Genomic DNA, 16,513 nt, shown 5'->3' on the forward strand with positions numbered 1-16,513 from the left:
TATCTGTACCTTACCTTACACCAGTGGGGTTTTTCCCCAAGAAATTTTAGTTTATTTTAACTGGAGGATTATTTATTATTATTTACATTTAATGAATTTTGGATGTGGATTTATGTTTTGTGGTTGTGTATCGTTTTTGTTTTTCCTTGTGGAGGATTTCTTGAGAGAATGCCTGTAAACCAAGTTTCCCAGTAAGAACAATAAAATGACTGAACGTGAACTGAAGCGAAAGAAGAAGAATGAGCACTTAAAACGCGCGCACAAAAAAACCTTCTTTAAAAAAGTTTATTGGCTTTTAAAACCACTTTAAAAATCTCACCAGTGAGTACTTTCCATTGAAAAAAGAAACAACGCGATTGCAATATTAACAAGCTACTGTACATTAAGCGAAACACCAGACAACACCACAGAGGAGGGTTTGTTTTTTTTTTCTCTACTGGTAGAAATGGACAAGATAGTCTGACAGAGTTGGGTCTGGGTCAGTCAAAGGTAAAGAATCACTGCTTGATGGAGCTTCGGAACTCATAAAGAGGTGCATTTCCTTCATTCAAATTCAAATATCAGTGCCATATTGTTAAAGAAAAAAATGAAGAGAAAATGTTAAAGTAAAATACTCTTTACAAAATGCATTTTGCAAAAACAAAATACAAACAAACAAACAAAAAATATGTAAAAATTGTCAGAAAACAGTCAACATAACATACAGAAGAACATTAACTTAGTAAACAGCACACAACGAAAATGATGTAACTCATGAAACTAGCACTGCCAGTCTGGTTAACAGAACCTGCCCAAATCACAGAAGACAGTGGTTACCAAGAATACAACGTACAACAGAAGTAATCACACATGCGTGCGTACAATCATTTATCAACATAATGAGCATGTAGGTTTTAAAAGGTTATTTAACTTTTTTTCCCCCTCAATGCTTTATATTCTCATGTAAGAGAATGAGTAAGAAATGTGTATCTCACTGAGATAATGCACATTTTGCTACAAGACAATTAGTCATTTTCTGACAATTCACTGAAACTTCCTTACTCGTTTTGTTGTAAAAAAATTGTGTTTTTTTTTTCATTTTCTCTTTTTTTTTGCGGGCATCCATCATTACATTTGTCCATAAAGATGTGGCAAAGCCATGTGTCATAAAAATTTAGTGCAATAACGTGAACCTCCAAAGTTTGTTGAAACGTGAGTAATCGCTTTTTTTTTCATTTGTTTTTTTTCCAGTGTCTGCTGAAAGACTTTGAGCACAATGTCTGTCACAGAGATGTTTGCAACCAGCTAACAGTATCACAACTTTTTTTTTCTCAATATACCATGCTATTGATCCTGCTCAAAGCACACATCACTTCTGCAACTGCAGAGACCTTTGAATAGAACAAAAAAATAAAACTAATGAAAAAAAAACATAATCAGCAAGCGAGACCAGACAGCATTACTTTTACGACACACTGAGCCAGAAATGTAACACACAACATACAGTATCTTGCTGACTATAAATCTGCTTTTTTTTTCCTCTTTTAAATGGCACATACTTAGCTAGAATAATGGCCATAATATAGTGTCTTGATACATCAAATCTCTATGTATCTATCCTATTTACAGATGGAGCTTAAACATGACTTATACAACATTGACAATAGCCAAAAAACTCAAGCAAGCATCCTACTGTATCACTTAGCCTACCTGGCTAGCAGTGATGGTTTCAACATGCTTTCAGGTCCATGGTTACCTATAAAACATAGGACAGTGACCATTTCACAAATATACATACTGTACATAAGATTTATCTAACTTCATCCTTTTCTGCGAATGCAATAGATCTCGTTTATATCTCTGAGGCTGCCCGCTCCCCGTTGTTGTTAATGTTTACAAGGAGTGTTTCTACGTGTAATAATCTCTTATGATTTTCAAACAGAGCATCTTTGGTATGGACATAAGGCTGGATCTCCACAAACATAATAATGTAATTTCCTCTTGATCTCAAGATGACATCAGAACACACTTCAGCCTCCATCCTCCCTTGTAAATGAGCCTTCTCCATACCATTGATATTCTTATCCAAGCTGGGCGTACAGCATGCCAAAACCCCCCATTAAAATAAAAACAACCTCATGACTGTGAGTGCGCCTGCCATGGTATCGTGAAATGACGGCATATCAAATTCCTCTAAATTCTTTAACGATAAGGGCACACACAGTGTAGTCGTTAGCCTATACAATACATATCTATACTGAAACACTGCGGAACAAAAACAATAAGAAGTAGTATTGAAAATATCAGAGTAACAGCTGCCTTGATATGATGAAGCTCTGGATGGTTCTGAAGATATCTTAACATTATACTATATACAGTCTCTCTAAAGATGGCGTAAGGCCTTGGACTTTGGAAATAAGGCAGCCAGTTGTTGATTCCTTTCAATGTATCGTCCACAAAGTGGCCTGAATCCCCATCTTCTCACTACAGATTCATCTACTCCCTTTATAAGATAATAAACAGTACAAGAAGTATAGGCTTAAGAAAATTTCACTCTCGGACAATGCTCAGATGTGAATCAGTTTTTCCACTGATTTGGTATATGATAAAGATCATGTCATAAATTCAGCACCCGGCAGCTTAAGAGGCTACCCTTTTAAATATTCAGATATGGCAGGCAAATGTACTACAACTAACATGTGCATATACTACAATATCGTCTCCATTTGGTTGAATTTGAACTGCAAAAGCATATGTTGTCGTTTTTTTTTGGTGAAGTCTCTTGTGCCAAATTTCCTACCCATCACTCTTCCTTAATTGTTCGTCAAATACAAATATTGCATTATTGAAGATTGCCCTTCTCCTAACGTTCTTAAGTAAGTGCACGCGGCCACTGAGAGAACTCAGATGAGGGAGAAAAGTGGTTCGACACTGAAACTCTGGGTGACAAATGCCAAAAAAGGGGAAGGGATCAATTAAACATCGCGTGTAGGAGAGATTTTCTGGTACGCCTGGCACTTTGAACAGAACAAATGGCAAAGTCCAGACAAATCCCAACAAACTAGAGTTTAAAAACAGATTTACTACATATGCACAAAACCAAACAACAGAGAACAGAAGTCTTACAAATAAAAGATAACATTAACCCAGCATCTCTACTGTAGTAGGCTGGTCTTTGCTTTCTAGCCAGTCAAAACCAGAGTTCACAGTATCACTGCATATCTGCTGAAAAAGCGGGTCGTTCTTCAGTTCTTCCAGTGTTGAGTCTTCATATTGTTCCTGCTGTTGATTGGGATCAAACAGTAAGTTGGTGTCCAACGTGTTAAGGTCAGTGATGCTACTGGACAGATCTGAGGTCAGTCTGATGTCGTTTGAGAAGTCGGACGCCACGGCGTTGAGCTCCGAAGCTACCTGACCTACCAACTGGGAACTGGGGTTGAGGCCATCATCCCCCAGCAAGTCCTTGACAGTGTTGTTGAAATCCAGCTGTTGCTGTTCATCCTCCACCTCCTGCTGCTGTGTGCTCTGGAGGAGCAGCTGTGGCTGTGTTTGCACTGGATTCTCCTGCAGCTGCTGCTGTTGCTGGTCTTGTTCACCAGAGCCCACTTGTGCTTGGCTGTCCCCAGTAGAGAAACCTCCCTGTTCTCCACTTCCGGTGGTGAGGTAGCCGTGCTGCTGGAGCTCAAAGGCAGCAGGACTGGAGCTGACGGGCAGCTGAGTCTGATGAGCAGTCCCTGCAGCAAAGCCAGGCGTGGTCTCCAGGATCTGTGTGAGGTTCATACGGGCCGTGTAGTTAGAGGGGAGGTTGTTTATGCCTAGACCGCGGACAGAATCATCCCCGTCCGCTTCCATTTTGCTGAGGAGAACATTCGTGATTTTGGCCGTGTTGCTCTGACCCTGCACGGGCAGCATCTCACTCTGCATCATGATGTTCAGAGGTACAGACTGGCTACGCTGGACCATGCTGTGGACAGAGGTGACGGTCTGGCTGTTCGACAGGATGCTGAGAACCTCGGAGGTGATGGGGGAGTTAAAAGGTGAAACCACAGCGCGCGTTGTCGTGGTGGTACTTGTGGCGGTGGTCGCGGGGCCAGTGTTGCCGCTGAAGTTTCTCTGGCGCACTGCTGGGCTAACACTGCGGCAACGGAAAGTACTAGATGCAGACGAGGATGAGGCCTTGCTATCTAACGGTGCCGGCACAGCAAAACTCTCTTGTTTTGTAGGAGTTGTTACAATTTGCTGCTGTTGTTGCTGCTGCGGCTGTTGTTGTTGCTGCTGCTGCAGCTGCGGCTGCTGCTGAACTGGAGAGATCGGGGTCAAACGGCCAAAGTGGGCAGCATCCTGTCTTGACTGAGATTGAAATGACTGGCCAGGAATTGCAAATGCATGTGGCTTACGAAACTGATCGTCCACCAGGTCTTGGTAGCTGGGCAGGATGCCAATGCTATGGTTCGACAAAGGACCTGAAGAGTTGCTGTTGTAGCGGTTGTTGATCCACTCCAGCTTGGCCTTGTCAGGGTGGGTTGCCATGGGCCTTTGCATGGGCTTGACAGGGCTGCTGGAGACAATACTGGCGTCGTGGTAACCTGTAATGCTCGAGTTAATGGGAGTAAAAGCAAAAGGGTTCCTGCACTCCACGGGGCTCGGGGGGACGCTGCTGCTGCAGTTGGACAGTGGTGTGCTGATAGGGGTGTGACGACCCATGGCTCCATCCACAGGGGTTATGGGAGCCATACGGGAGCACGGGCTCTCCCTCGTCAGGCTGTGAGCGAGCGTCATTTCAGAGGTAGGGGTGGGTGTCGGGGTTGGTGTCGGCGTGGGGGTTTGGACTGGAGTGGTACTGCTGTGGGCAGACGGGTAGAAGGTAGTAGTGGCCTGGTGAGTGCTGAGGATAGAGCCTTGACTGCTGGCTGACTGACCTTGCAGGGTAACGTCCACACAGTTACTGAACAGACCCTTCAGCTTCATCTGCTCCTCCATTTGGACTAGCTCCTCCACAATGCTGTCTTGGGTCATGTCATCATCATTGAATGGGAAATAGTCCATGTTGGTCTGAGAACCTGCAAAATCAACCATTTCCTGTGTGAGGGTGAGCTGGCCCGAGGCTTCAGAGGGTTGGGCTATAATGGAAAGTTGGTCAGCAGGGGCTTGTTTGTGTTCTGCTGGTATCTGCTGGGCAAACGCCTGCTTGCGAAGCTCATCAAGGTGCCCCTCCTCCCATATTGTGCTCTTTAACTCACTCATCACAGAGGCTTCGTGTGGTCCTGAGTTGGCTTGTATGGCACAAGTATCCCCAGTGATCTGCTGCAGCAGCGCCTGATCGGTCGTGTTATTTCCCGCCGCCCCAGTGCTGGTATCGGGGCTGACAGAAGGGTCTTCGTGTTTCACCACCAGGTCTTGGTGTTTGACAACAGTCTGGGTGCTCTCAGTGTGTGTGATGGGTGAGTCAGAGAGTGCGAGGATCTGTGTGGGCCCTATAGAAGTGTGTTTCACTTTGCAGGGGGCACTCTCTGGTCTAGCAGGGGTTCCTGGTCTGGGGATCCTCTTCACTGCAGCGCTGACTCCGGGTTTGGGATTGTCAACTAGAGCCAGCGGCTGCTGGGATATAAACACCCTTTTCACTGGAATTGCATGGGATTCCCCGCCTGTGCGCTTCCTGGGGCTCTTGGCGTCTGCGCAGGGATCCTTTGATGTTGAGGTAACAGCAGAGGAGCCACTAGATGATGTGTTGACACTGGAGTTCTGATTATCAACAGTCAAGTACAAAGTACTGTCATGGCAGTTACTGTTATTGCTGTCCTGAGTCCCAGCTGCAGCTACAGAAGTAGGAGGAGATGTGGAGTCATTTTTTATCCTCGCCCCTTTATCTGTTCCTGGAGAACATTTAACAAGGAAACTTGGCTCACTAGCAGCCCTGAACTTTGCCACTCTCTCCTCTTTGGCTCCTACAGCAGTTTTCTCCATGCCAGAGGCAGAGTTATTGTCATTTCCGGCTTCAGACACCACTTTGGCGTCAGCAGAGGGCATGGGAGTAGAGGCAGGAGCACTAAGTCTGACTGCAGGAGACTGGGGAGCAGCAGAACTCCCACTTTGTAACTGCTGGGATTCATCCAAAGCAGCGGTGGTGCTCACGCCAGCTGAGGCTGGTCGCACAGAAGTGCTGCTGCTGTTACTACTACTGCTGCTGCTGGGAGCGAGAGCGATGGCTGTCATCTTCACCACGTTCACTGAGCTGACATGGGGAGTGGGCATCACAGTTTTTATTGGGCTGTTGGTGATGAGCAACGTGGGGGGTGAACGCAGCGTGATGGCACTGGTGGCAGAGGGCTTAGGCAGGATCTGGGCGTACCGTGTACTGTGTCGCGCCAGCCGGTCACCTACAGGACTAGCTGAGATATTCTGAGAAGTTTTGGGGGACTGTTTGAGAGACTGAGTGACCACTTGAAAGTTCACAGGCAACACTTTTCCTTCGGCTGTCCCTACGGGACTGGGTGAGGTCATCAACTGCCTGCTTCTCTGTACCTGGGAAAACAATGAGAACATAACAGCACATTTTAAGCAAAATGATCAACAACTTGTCAGATAATAATTAAATAGAAAACTCAGTCACGTACCGTCACTGGGCTAGGGACAGCTGCTACTACGATGCCTATGGTAGGCTGAGGGGAAAGCAGAGCAGGGCTGCCACAGGGGATCGTGGGGCCCGGGGTACTGGCCTCTGTTCTCTTGACCTGGGTCTCAGTGGGCAAGGGTGAGTGAAGCTTCTGCTCCTGCTGCTTCTTCTGGATCTTGCGTTGCAGTTGCTGCTTTGCATCAACAGAAGGCGAGGGCAGGGTCTTCACCTGGGGCTGGAATGAGTTACACTCCGCTGTCGGCACAAACGCAGAAGCTGGAGTTGGTGTCTTCATTCCTATCAAGACATACGAGAGGAAAAGAGCGGTAGATCGTTGGTGGTGTTCTTGTCTTGTCAAACATCTCTGCTGAGGCATGAGCTGTCTGCAGTTCTGGATAGTTAAAATTCAACAAACATGTACTGTGTGTAGCCTAACAAACATTTTACAGCACACAGACATCATGGGGACGGTTAATTTAGATAATGCTTAAAAAATAACTACCTAAATAAGGCCTTGATAGGTGTCAAGAGGGCTACTGATTGGTGTGAATTACTTCAAGTCGAAGTGCTTTGCATAAACATCAGCTAACATCAGTAAATACACTCTCTTGTGCAGATATGCCAATACTGGTTAACAAGACTGATACTGGCCAATGCTGGCTAAAACCGATTGTTGGACAATAACTTGGTGCACTGCTCGAGTATGTGCAATCACGATTTTAAGTGACAGGTTCGTTTTAGAAAGATTTGCATTATGCACGCTGTAGCTTCACTTGAAACATGAAGTCAGTTTTTTCATTTTGGTATTTCTGCTTTGTCGCTTGCAGTTCAAGCATCAGCGTGGCAGAAGCCGCACATTTATTTGCAATTTGTGACTGACGGTCATTTCTGAAACAGGACTTTTGATTTGCATGAAAGGCTGGGCCCAAAAAATTAGGATCACACTTAGAAAACACTCTTGAATCAGTGAGATGGAAATATGTAAAGAAAGAATAACAAACAGCAAATTATATTTTTTGACAGACGGTGGCTTTATGCCTTCCGAGCTTGTATATCTCAAGTGAAAAAACACAATGTTTAAGATGTACTACAGTGCCCAATGAACTTCAAACTTACATGCACACGAGACAACAATGAAACAAACACGCCAACAGATCAATAGGACACCTTTACCTGTGGGTGTTCCGGTCATAACAGTGAGTGCAGCCATGGACTTAGTACCGATGTAGTGGCTATTAAGCAGAAAACGAGCCAGGTCCTCCACGTTGTCAAACTGACGGCTCAGGACCTTTTGAGCCCACTCACACACTAATCCACAAGCTGCAGACCTCATTTCATCTTCAGCACTCGGAGATTGGCCCGTTGCCTCCATCAGTTCACACTAGTGAGACAGAGCAGAGCAGCAGGGAGGTGAGCGTCGAACAAATTTTTCAAGTCTAACTATATGGATCGGGTTTTTTTGCAGGCAATCTTACCCCATCACCAGACTTCTGAAGGTCCAGGTTGGGTAGGGATGGCATGTGAACAAAAGCTTTCTTCCTTAACCCGCTATAACAGTATGTGCGAAGGAGTTAAGGTTTCTAAAGCATGAAGACTGTGCAAACCTAAATGATTATAACATGCCGATATTTGTACGTTTTTTTGAAATTCTGCCCTAAAAATATGACACCATCTAAGGTCAGTCATCAGCCTTTCATCTGTGAGCCAAGGATTCCCTGCTACTACCTTTCTACTTCTGTAGCCAGACTCTCTTGGAATTTTGACAAAATAGTTCTCCAGGCTTTATGAAGGTATTTCAAAGCTTTTCTCTGGATATTTGCGGTTTTTTCTTTTTTTTTTTACCATTTTCAGGGGAATGTTGTTTAATTTCTTAAGCCACTTCACACTAAACTATGAATCATTCAAGCACTAAAAAGGCACTTAGTTCAATGGATGAGCAAGTGTTAACACAGTTTAACAGGCAAAAAATATTTTTACACTAACAAGCTGATTCCCAAAGAGATAATAGTTGAAAACGTGGCTTCCCAGCGTGGTGTGCAGTGTGTCTTTAAAAATATCTGAGGGCACTGGACTCTTTTTGAGTTCACAAACTTGTATCTTTTCCCTTGGTTTGGTTTCTTTTCACACAGCAAAGACTCCAAGCAAACTCCAAGTGAACCAAAATGCATCACCACAAACCACATGAGAACATTTAGTCTGCTTACTGCTCAGACGCGTCTGGTGTGTGAGCAACACAAGCAAATACAAGAAGAAGGTGCTGTGTTTTGGCCTTATAGAGATAACATGGAGAATTTACATTCACTTTACAGCTAGCTGCTAGCCCATACTGACTACTTATGCACTCTGCACATCTAGGTTACCATGCTACATCCCAGAATTCAAGAGAAGATGTTCAGCTCAAACTTGTTGCATGCACCTGCTAGTTGGCTCGGATCACGTTCACACCATAAATGAACCGCTCGCTTGGAAGTGGACTGAGACCCCCGACCATGTTCACACGTGCACAAGCAAACCACACCAAGATTGAAAACTATTTTGGCTAAACTAAAAACTGGCTAAACACCGCAGGTGTGAAAGCACACTAGGAGAGTTCAGGTATTTTGAAGAATAAAGGTTTTCACACCAAATATTGACTTAGAAGCTTTTTAGAATTGTACTAACTCTGTGTTGCCTTGTCTACTGTATTGACATTTATGTTTGCATGTTTCAGTAAATCCTTGCGCCTATTTCCCATTTTCCTAGCAAAATATAAAGACAGATGCCTCAAGACTGTTGAACTTTTTTCTTTCTTTTTTTATTTTATTAATAAATAACAGAGCAGCTTTGAAGCTTCCTCTTTTGGGGCAGCATGAGAACATGAAAAAAAACTCAAACTGGGCGTGACAAACACCCAGTTTGAGTCTTTCTTGGCATGTAAAGCCGAGAACTTTACTTTTTTCCCTTGAATTTTTTCCCCCTGAAGCTTTGTAATCCCCTTATGTTGTCTGGCCATAGGGTCTGAGCTCAGGTAAGCCTGTCCATAAAAAAGGGACCGTAGCAAATAAATGGCAAACTAAGTTACATGCACTCTGGAACTTAAATTCACAGAAGCCAAGCAATGATAACTAATGGCGCAACTCCTCTCTTGACTCTATCCTCTGTGGAATTTTGAGGTTTTAATATATTTATAAAAAGCTTATTTTAAGCCCAGCTAGTAGTATCATGTTGAGATGAATTGCCTAAGATCTCTGCAAGCAAACATTAATGATCTGCCTGCTCATCATCCATACAAGCCCAACTGCACACATGCAATCACCTAAAAGAATCACTCATGTTGAAAAAAAAAAAAAAACGAAGAAAGAAAAAAAGAAAGAGATACAACCAGGGTAACACTTTGTTTAAGGATATTTGGATTTCCCTCTCATTCCCAGACGACGTGCCTTCATGTTAGGAAAGACATTCTTCATGATCTTTCCAAAGTCTGCTGCACTCAGTGGATTGTAGCCAAGATTGTCACAATAGCTCCTTGTAGGAGAAGAGAACCCACATGAGATTATGACGAAACTATAACTGTCTGAGAGCAGATCGCACGTCTTCTGCAAGGTTATCCACTTACTTGTATTCATCATACACCTCTTGCTTTGGGAGGGAAGTCTCTGGGTGCTCTTCTAGGTGATTGCGTATCCAGTTGAATGCATACATCTGTTGAGTACGGCTTGACGACATGGAACTCTGATCACTGAAAGTGGTGCATAAGAAAAAGACATTTGGTGAGGCAGTACCCTCGACTGCGGTGCATCATTTCTTGTTAATACAGAAACTTTAATACCATAATCCAGGAGTGGAGGACCCCCTCTCATTCTCAGTCCAAATGGGCAGAATTTGGGGGTTGGGGTGATGAATAGATATGGGGAAACAAATGAAACACAGACAGCTAGGTATAGCAAAAGTCTACAGATTTCAGTGGTTCAATCATACAGCTGAAATGTTGAAGAAAAAGAAAAAACCCTCAACAGTGACTTAAATTCAAATTCGATGCCCCTCTAGCGTCTATCAGCCTAACCTGTGTCTGTGTAGCAGCCAGTGGATTTTTGACAAGCAATGAGACAGTGCCGATAATGTAATGAGAGCCACAACAAAGCATGTATTTGTGTGTGCGTCTGTGTGTGTGCGTGTGTGAGAGAGGGGGAAAAAAAGCCAGAGAGCAAAGTGGAAAACTTAGTTTAAGTGCTCGCCTGTGACATACCTTTTATCATTGCCACTGCTGGGACCAGAAGGCAACTTAAGGTAGAGGTAGAGCTTTTCGATGTCTGTAAACTTCTCAACATCTTGCTGTAAAAATAAAAACATCACAGAGAGGAGAAAAAAATGAATATGTCTGAAGAGTTTAACACACGTGCTGACGAAGGCTGTGGTCAGGCTGATGGTTTAAAATCGGGTTCATAATTCAACTCAAACAAACACAGACTCTGGAATTACAATTGCATGCAAATTTTTTTATTATTGATCCCAACTTAAGTGCTTTTCATCTGGTTTCTAAGAATGGATTCATCTCACCTCTTCCTTTTGTATTTGCCTCTTTGTTGCTAGGGGAACCAATACTTAAATGAACAAGGTGAGAGCTGTCAGCCAATAAGCAGTGAACGAAGACGCTATTTACTACACATCACTGCTGCAAGCCCTGAGTGAATTACATACACAGTCCTGACTTGCTGGCCACTGGCTGGAACCTAACTCTTCCCTTTTTAAACTTCCTGAACTTCTTTTTGGTTTTTAAGTCTGATCTGATGATCAAAATCACACCACGCCTATGTATTTCTTAAAAGACTTGCATCAAAAACAACTGCAAATGCAGATTATACTGGTGGAAATTTCTCTCAGTGCTATTCTCTCTAAAGTTACACAAGGTTTTTACTGCATAGAGAAATTTTTGGCAACCGGCAAAGAGATTTTAGCCAGAGCCAAAGAAAAAACTACAACAAAACAACACTGGAATAAAACTTTGCTTCTACTAAGTGTTATTAATCTGAGCTTCATTTACTCAAGCATAAAATTTGCTAATCAAAGAGGTCAGAAAAAAAATGCAAGGCAAAACAGACTGCCACTAATCTTTGAGGGGATTGTGCACAGCCCTCCCAAAAAAGCTCACTCTGCAGGAAAAAAACACTTCAATGTGTCACCTGTTCAATAAATTTTTTTCCTTGTTTAAGGCATCTAGTTTTACCATTTTTGCATGACAACAGTGGATGTTAGTGGCAAACATTTGTCACAGACAAAAAAACCCAAACATATACATTTTATCTGATTCTAAAATGACAATATCATATATGTATCTTATTACTATCTTATTAATAACAGAATATACAATTTGGTACCTTTGACATAGAAATTCTGTGCAGATAATGATATGCCGATAGTAACTCTATCAAACAAAGTTATTAATATAACCACATCTCAGTGCGTTATGAAAAAGCCGCCCTTTTAGATGTTTATTTACTGTTTTATGTGGAAGCATCAGAGGAGTCAAAGAATGGATTTTTTTTTAAATCGAGACAAAAATGGAATAAAGCCCAAAAAACAGCGAAAACAAAAACATCTGCCTAACACCAGACAGAGGTGTTGAAATTAAAATCCAGGCTCTGTCTGCTTTACTGACGACAAAAAATAGACAAAAGCTTTATCACGTCGCTTTGATGTCACTGACACTTCTTTGCAGCTGCATACGGCGGCGAGACAGAGGGAGACGCAGCAGTTTGAGAATAATCTAAAACTGTGCATGAATAACCAGCTGAAACCAAAATACAAAAATCTTCATATATTTATATAAACATTGGAAACACTTTTGTCATTTGCTTCGCACAGTGCAAAAAAAGGCATTCATGAACATAACATTTAATGTGTTTACATGTGTTACTAAAAAAGAAAGAAAGAAAAAACACAACATAGCGTTAAGATTTCTGCATGTAAATATTAGTTAATCAAATTGAAGCTTTGTGGGGTTGGCTTTGTCTACTCTGCTTCATCAAGCATGAAACATATTTAATCATTTATATGATTTAATGAAACATTCATTGCACAACTGTTCTCCGAACGCAACAACAAACATTAACACATGACTCTGATAATGAGGGGATTGCAGATTAAGCAGTATTTACTGATACTCACCAATATGCTGTCCACTTTTGATTGTACAGATTTGCTACAATGAGAAAGAGATAAAAATTTAAGAAAGTGAATAAATAAGAAATAAAATGTCATGGATGCATGCAAGATTTTGTCAACATTTCAGCAAATAAAAGAAAAAAAATCTCCCTTCCGGGTTACATTATTTTTGTACGTCGTTCAATACGACATATTTTATCATTCACTGATATACTTTGAGAGCATCTTTGATAAAGTGAGAACATGTTTTAGGAGATTTATGAAGAGAGTTGAGGCTCAGCTGTGAAATGTATGGTTTTCAGAGGTTTTATCAGTTCTTAGCATTATTTTTTTTATCGTTACCCTGGTTTCCCTGGGTCTTTTCCCATGTGTTATGAATAAATCTTCTTCCTCTGGTACCGGTACTGGTTTTATTTTGTTGTATTTATCCGCGACACCTTAAAGGCCGATCCGTGAAAATGTTGTTGGACATAAACCGGTCCGTGGAGCAAAAAAGGTTGGAGACCGCTTAAGTAAGGGACTGAGTTCCAGGTTTTGGTGGTGTTGTCTTCTGTATGCTTCGGGTCACTATCATGCTGAAATATCGTCTGTGTAAGTTTTTTGCATCGTGTCTCCACGCTGCAGAAAGCTGGCATCCAATATATCAGCACCAGTGCCTTACTGTACGGCTGGTGTTAGCCAGACTGTGAGTAACAACTAGTGCCTGTATCTCTTGGTCACTCTCCCGACCAAAGCTCTTCTTAGACCATCACAGAATTTTTCTGAATGACCAAATCTAGGAAAAATTCTTGTTAATTTCCAACTTGGCTGGAACCCACTAACTTTTTATGCCTCACGGCCAGATTTAAACATCTATGGAGATCGCAATGTGGGTTTTTGAATCACACCCAACCAATGTGAATCTGCCACAGGTGTCTTCATTTACTTGCTACTCTCAGCAAAACGCTTGGTGACATTTTATCATCATTTTAGGGTTATCAGGAGCAGATGCCGACTGTTTTTTTGTTTGTTTGTTTTTTTGCAATAAAAAAAAAAAAGCAGCATATTTTGAGTCTGGTGTTACTACACAGTAATGCTTCCATGCCATACCGGACTCATAATAACAGGGAAAATTCCGATGCGATTAACATTGCTGAAGCCTCCGTAGCGTGTGCAACAACGTGTAAAATTAGGCCTTCACTAATCACATTTTATACAGCACGTGCTCGTCCATACCATGATGCCGACGCAAATAACACGGTGGCCGGTTTCAGTTAAAAGAGACTCAGCACTAGAAATATCACAAGGCTAATCAAAGCAGGTGTATCAAAGGAAGATCAGCTGAATATTTATGTAAATGAAAAGTTTCACCTTTTCATATGAAACCCCAGAAAACTAAACACACCAGAAAGCACGTTTGCAGCTTGTCACTGCTGGTTATTGGGTGTGTAATGACTACTTCAACTTAACCTTTTTTTTTAAATTAAAGCCTCAGTGTAGTATGACATATCATCTGAGCAGACACGATAATAGCAGCAAACGTGCATCTGGTTCATCTTAATCCCAGTGCTTTTAAATTTGCGACGTGCTTCTTTTTCCTTGTGGTCTTCATGAGTGATCTTTACTTTATCCCTCACGCGCTTCTGACTCTTATCTACGCACAGATGCTGTTTACATCTTTGGCTTCCTTTTTTTTTTTTTTTTTTTAAATTGCTTTCTGCTGGAAATGAGCCCGTGTGGCCATTGATCTCTTTTTTCCCCTTGTATTTAACATAAACTTAATTTGCTGTAGAGTAATGATGAGGTAAGGGAGGGAGGAGGGACAGAAACTGGTGAGTAATATCCAAAGCCACAGTGCACAAAATAACGTACTGGTTTTTCAGAAGGAGCATTTCTATTTATAAACACACGTTATTCCCCCAAATGATGCAGCCCTCTCATTAGGAGCATTAAATCAGAGCGAGGCTGGACGTGTGGAGCTGCCTGCTTTGACACCTGTCATCCCGAGCATCAGCACCGCCGGTGGAGTCGGTGTCATCTATTATAACATGGCCTCCTATGGCTCGATGCTAATGACCATAGCTACCCCTGTTGTAGGTAACCCGACGTTACCGTGTCGTTAGCGCACAAACAGGAACCAGACGGAGCGGCGCGGCTCGGTGCCGTCGTGTTTCTCTGAAATATTTACGCCTAGCACGGCAGCAGCCGTGTTGTTTTTCGGGCAGCTTTTTGTGCAGCACACTGCCTCCTTGCCACTCCACAGTCAGATACGCTAATTACAAGGCTACGGCTAGCGAAAAGGACAGTGTGGCCGCTTGTGGATCGCTTCCATCCTTACCAAATTGAATTCTTTATTTTGAACTGTAACGCGTTAGCCTCGGGCCCCTGGAGTCCTGGCACCAGCGCTGGAAGAGAGCCTAATCCCGAGGCAGGCTTCTGACCAGGTTGTTGTTGATCATCAGCCATCACGATGGAGGGGTGGTGGGGGAGCTTTAACAAGTAGGCCTCATCCCCGGCTGTGCACTGCACCGGACCCACCGCTGCTGGAGCGGCTCAGTCAGCTAGGACAGCCCGCTGAATCCACCACAGAGCATGGCTACAAACACTGTGATCTGACCCTCGTGAAGCACAAAACAAAAACCCCCCAAAAAACACCCGGGAATACAAAAGGCATATCGCAGGGGTATCTCCGCTGCCGCAAATTGCACGCCTGCAGCAGCCAGCAGCAGCTACAGACGGAGCTGCCTGCGTCAAGACGCACGCGAGCTGCAGCGCCAGACCGGAAGTAGAGAGGTTTTTTTTAGGGTGAAAATAAAATCCCGATGTTTGCCATGTCGAAAGTTCACTCATATGTGTGGATCTGCCTTAAAATAGGATCGTTTATGTCCTGAAGCTCATAGCACGCGTTCAATCTAAATATCGATAATATCGATACCAGCGCTGGTTTTTATCCTTCAAGTTCAAACATAGCTCACTGAATTGTGTTAAATTGATTTTTTTTAATGAACCCTTTTGTTTTGATTGTCATGTCAACTTTATTTACAGCCTGTAGCACATCTAAACAGCAGAAGCTGATCCAAAGTGCTTTAGAGACGAGCATATTTATTCCAGGTGTCTAAATGTGTGTGTGTGTGTGTGTGTGTGTGTGTGTGTGTGTGTGTGTGTGTGTGTGTGTGTGTGTGTGCATAAACTTGCTTTGGCTGCTAGAATAAGTTTAGGAACTGCTAATACACACCACAGTGTGTGAAACCCACAATTTCTGCACTTGAAGTAATTGAGAAACCTGCATTTAATTACATTTTAAATGTTAATTGATTTGAAAAGTTAATCTAAGACGCCACTGACATTGCCCCGTAGAGCCATCCATTTTACCCTTATGCGTATCCATTATATTATATACATTTAAATTTACTTACCTTTTCTAATCTGCATCTTTGGAGTGACAGAGGAGGATGCTAAGGATAGGGTGAGATAGAGGCAGATGATCTGCTGTAGTGATCACTAAAGGGAGCCGTTGAATGAAGAAGAAGAAGAAGAAGGAATATTTTAATGAATGATAGCTGGGCACAGCTGTTATCTAAATGTCTGTGATGTGGTTTTTTAAAATTATTATTATACTTTATTATCTTCCACTGCAGACCAAAGAATTGAACAGGCAGCTGAAAAATGTCCCTGTTGTTAATAAGAAAGACATTATTAATCAAATTATGTTAAACAAAAAAAATAATTCTTGCCTTAAATTTTCTTCAGCCTTATGTATAAACTAAGCAATGAAGCAAATATAGGGTGGGTCTGCTCAAT

At 42.5% G+C, this 16,513-nt stretch overlaps 1 protein-coding gene across 2 annotated transcripts; it reads right to left on the reverse strand.

The window, feature by feature from the left end:
- Window positions 1-657: 657 nt before the first annotated feature.
- rfx7b (regulatory factor X7b) lies at window positions 658-15,480 on the reverse strand. 2 transcript variants are annotated; one of them, XM_005727995.2, is made up of 10 exons: window positions 15,051-15,480; window positions 12,737-12,770; window positions 10,818-10,903; window positions 10,401-10,439; window positions 10,188-10,310; window positions 9,980-10,096; window positions 8,068-8,152; window positions 7,766-7,973; window positions 6,594-6,889; window positions 658-6,501 (listed from the first exon to the last, which is right to left on the reverse strand). In XM_005727995.2, the coding sequence occupies exons 1-10, from the start codon at window positions 15,176-15,178 to the stop codon at window positions 3,121-3,123; spliced, it is 4,497 nt and encodes a 1,498-aa protein (XP_005728052.1). In that variant the 5' UTR covers window positions 15,179-15,480; the 3' UTR covers window positions 658-3,120. The 2 variants fall into 2 exon arrangements, with proteins under 2 accessions (XP_005728052.1, XP_005728053.1); XM_005727996.2 differs by lacking the exon at window positions 10,401-10,439.
- Window positions 15,481-16,513: the final 1,033 nt, after the last annotated feature.

The sequence above is a fragment of the Pundamilia nyererei genome, unplaced genomic scaffold (genome assembly GCF_000239375.1).
Source record: "Pundamilia nyererei isolate P.nyererei 1_Seehausen unplaced genomic scaffold, PunNye1.0 scaffold00027, whole genome shotgun sequence".
In the NCBI taxonomy this organism is placed as follows: domain Eukaryota; kingdom Metazoa; phylum Chordata; class Actinopteri; order Cichliformes; family Cichlidae; genus Pundamilia; species Pundamilia nyererei.

What these genes read in the sequence shown, in the direction of transcription:
- rfx7b (XM_005727995.2), bottom strand. Translation starts at nt 15,178, where the DNA reads ATGGCTGATGATCAACAACAACCTGGTCAGAAGCCTGCCTCGGGATTA. An exon ending in TCCTCCACTCCTGGATTATG is followed by an intron (nt 10,311 to 10,400) that starts GTATTAAAGTTT and finishes CACCACTTTCAG; the next exon opens with TGATCAGAGTTCCATGTCGT. An exon ending in TTCAGAAGTCTGGTGATGGG is followed by an intron (nt 7,974 to 8,067) that starts GTAAGATTGCCT and finishes CTGTCTCACTAG; the next exon opens with TGTGAACTGATGGAGGCAAC.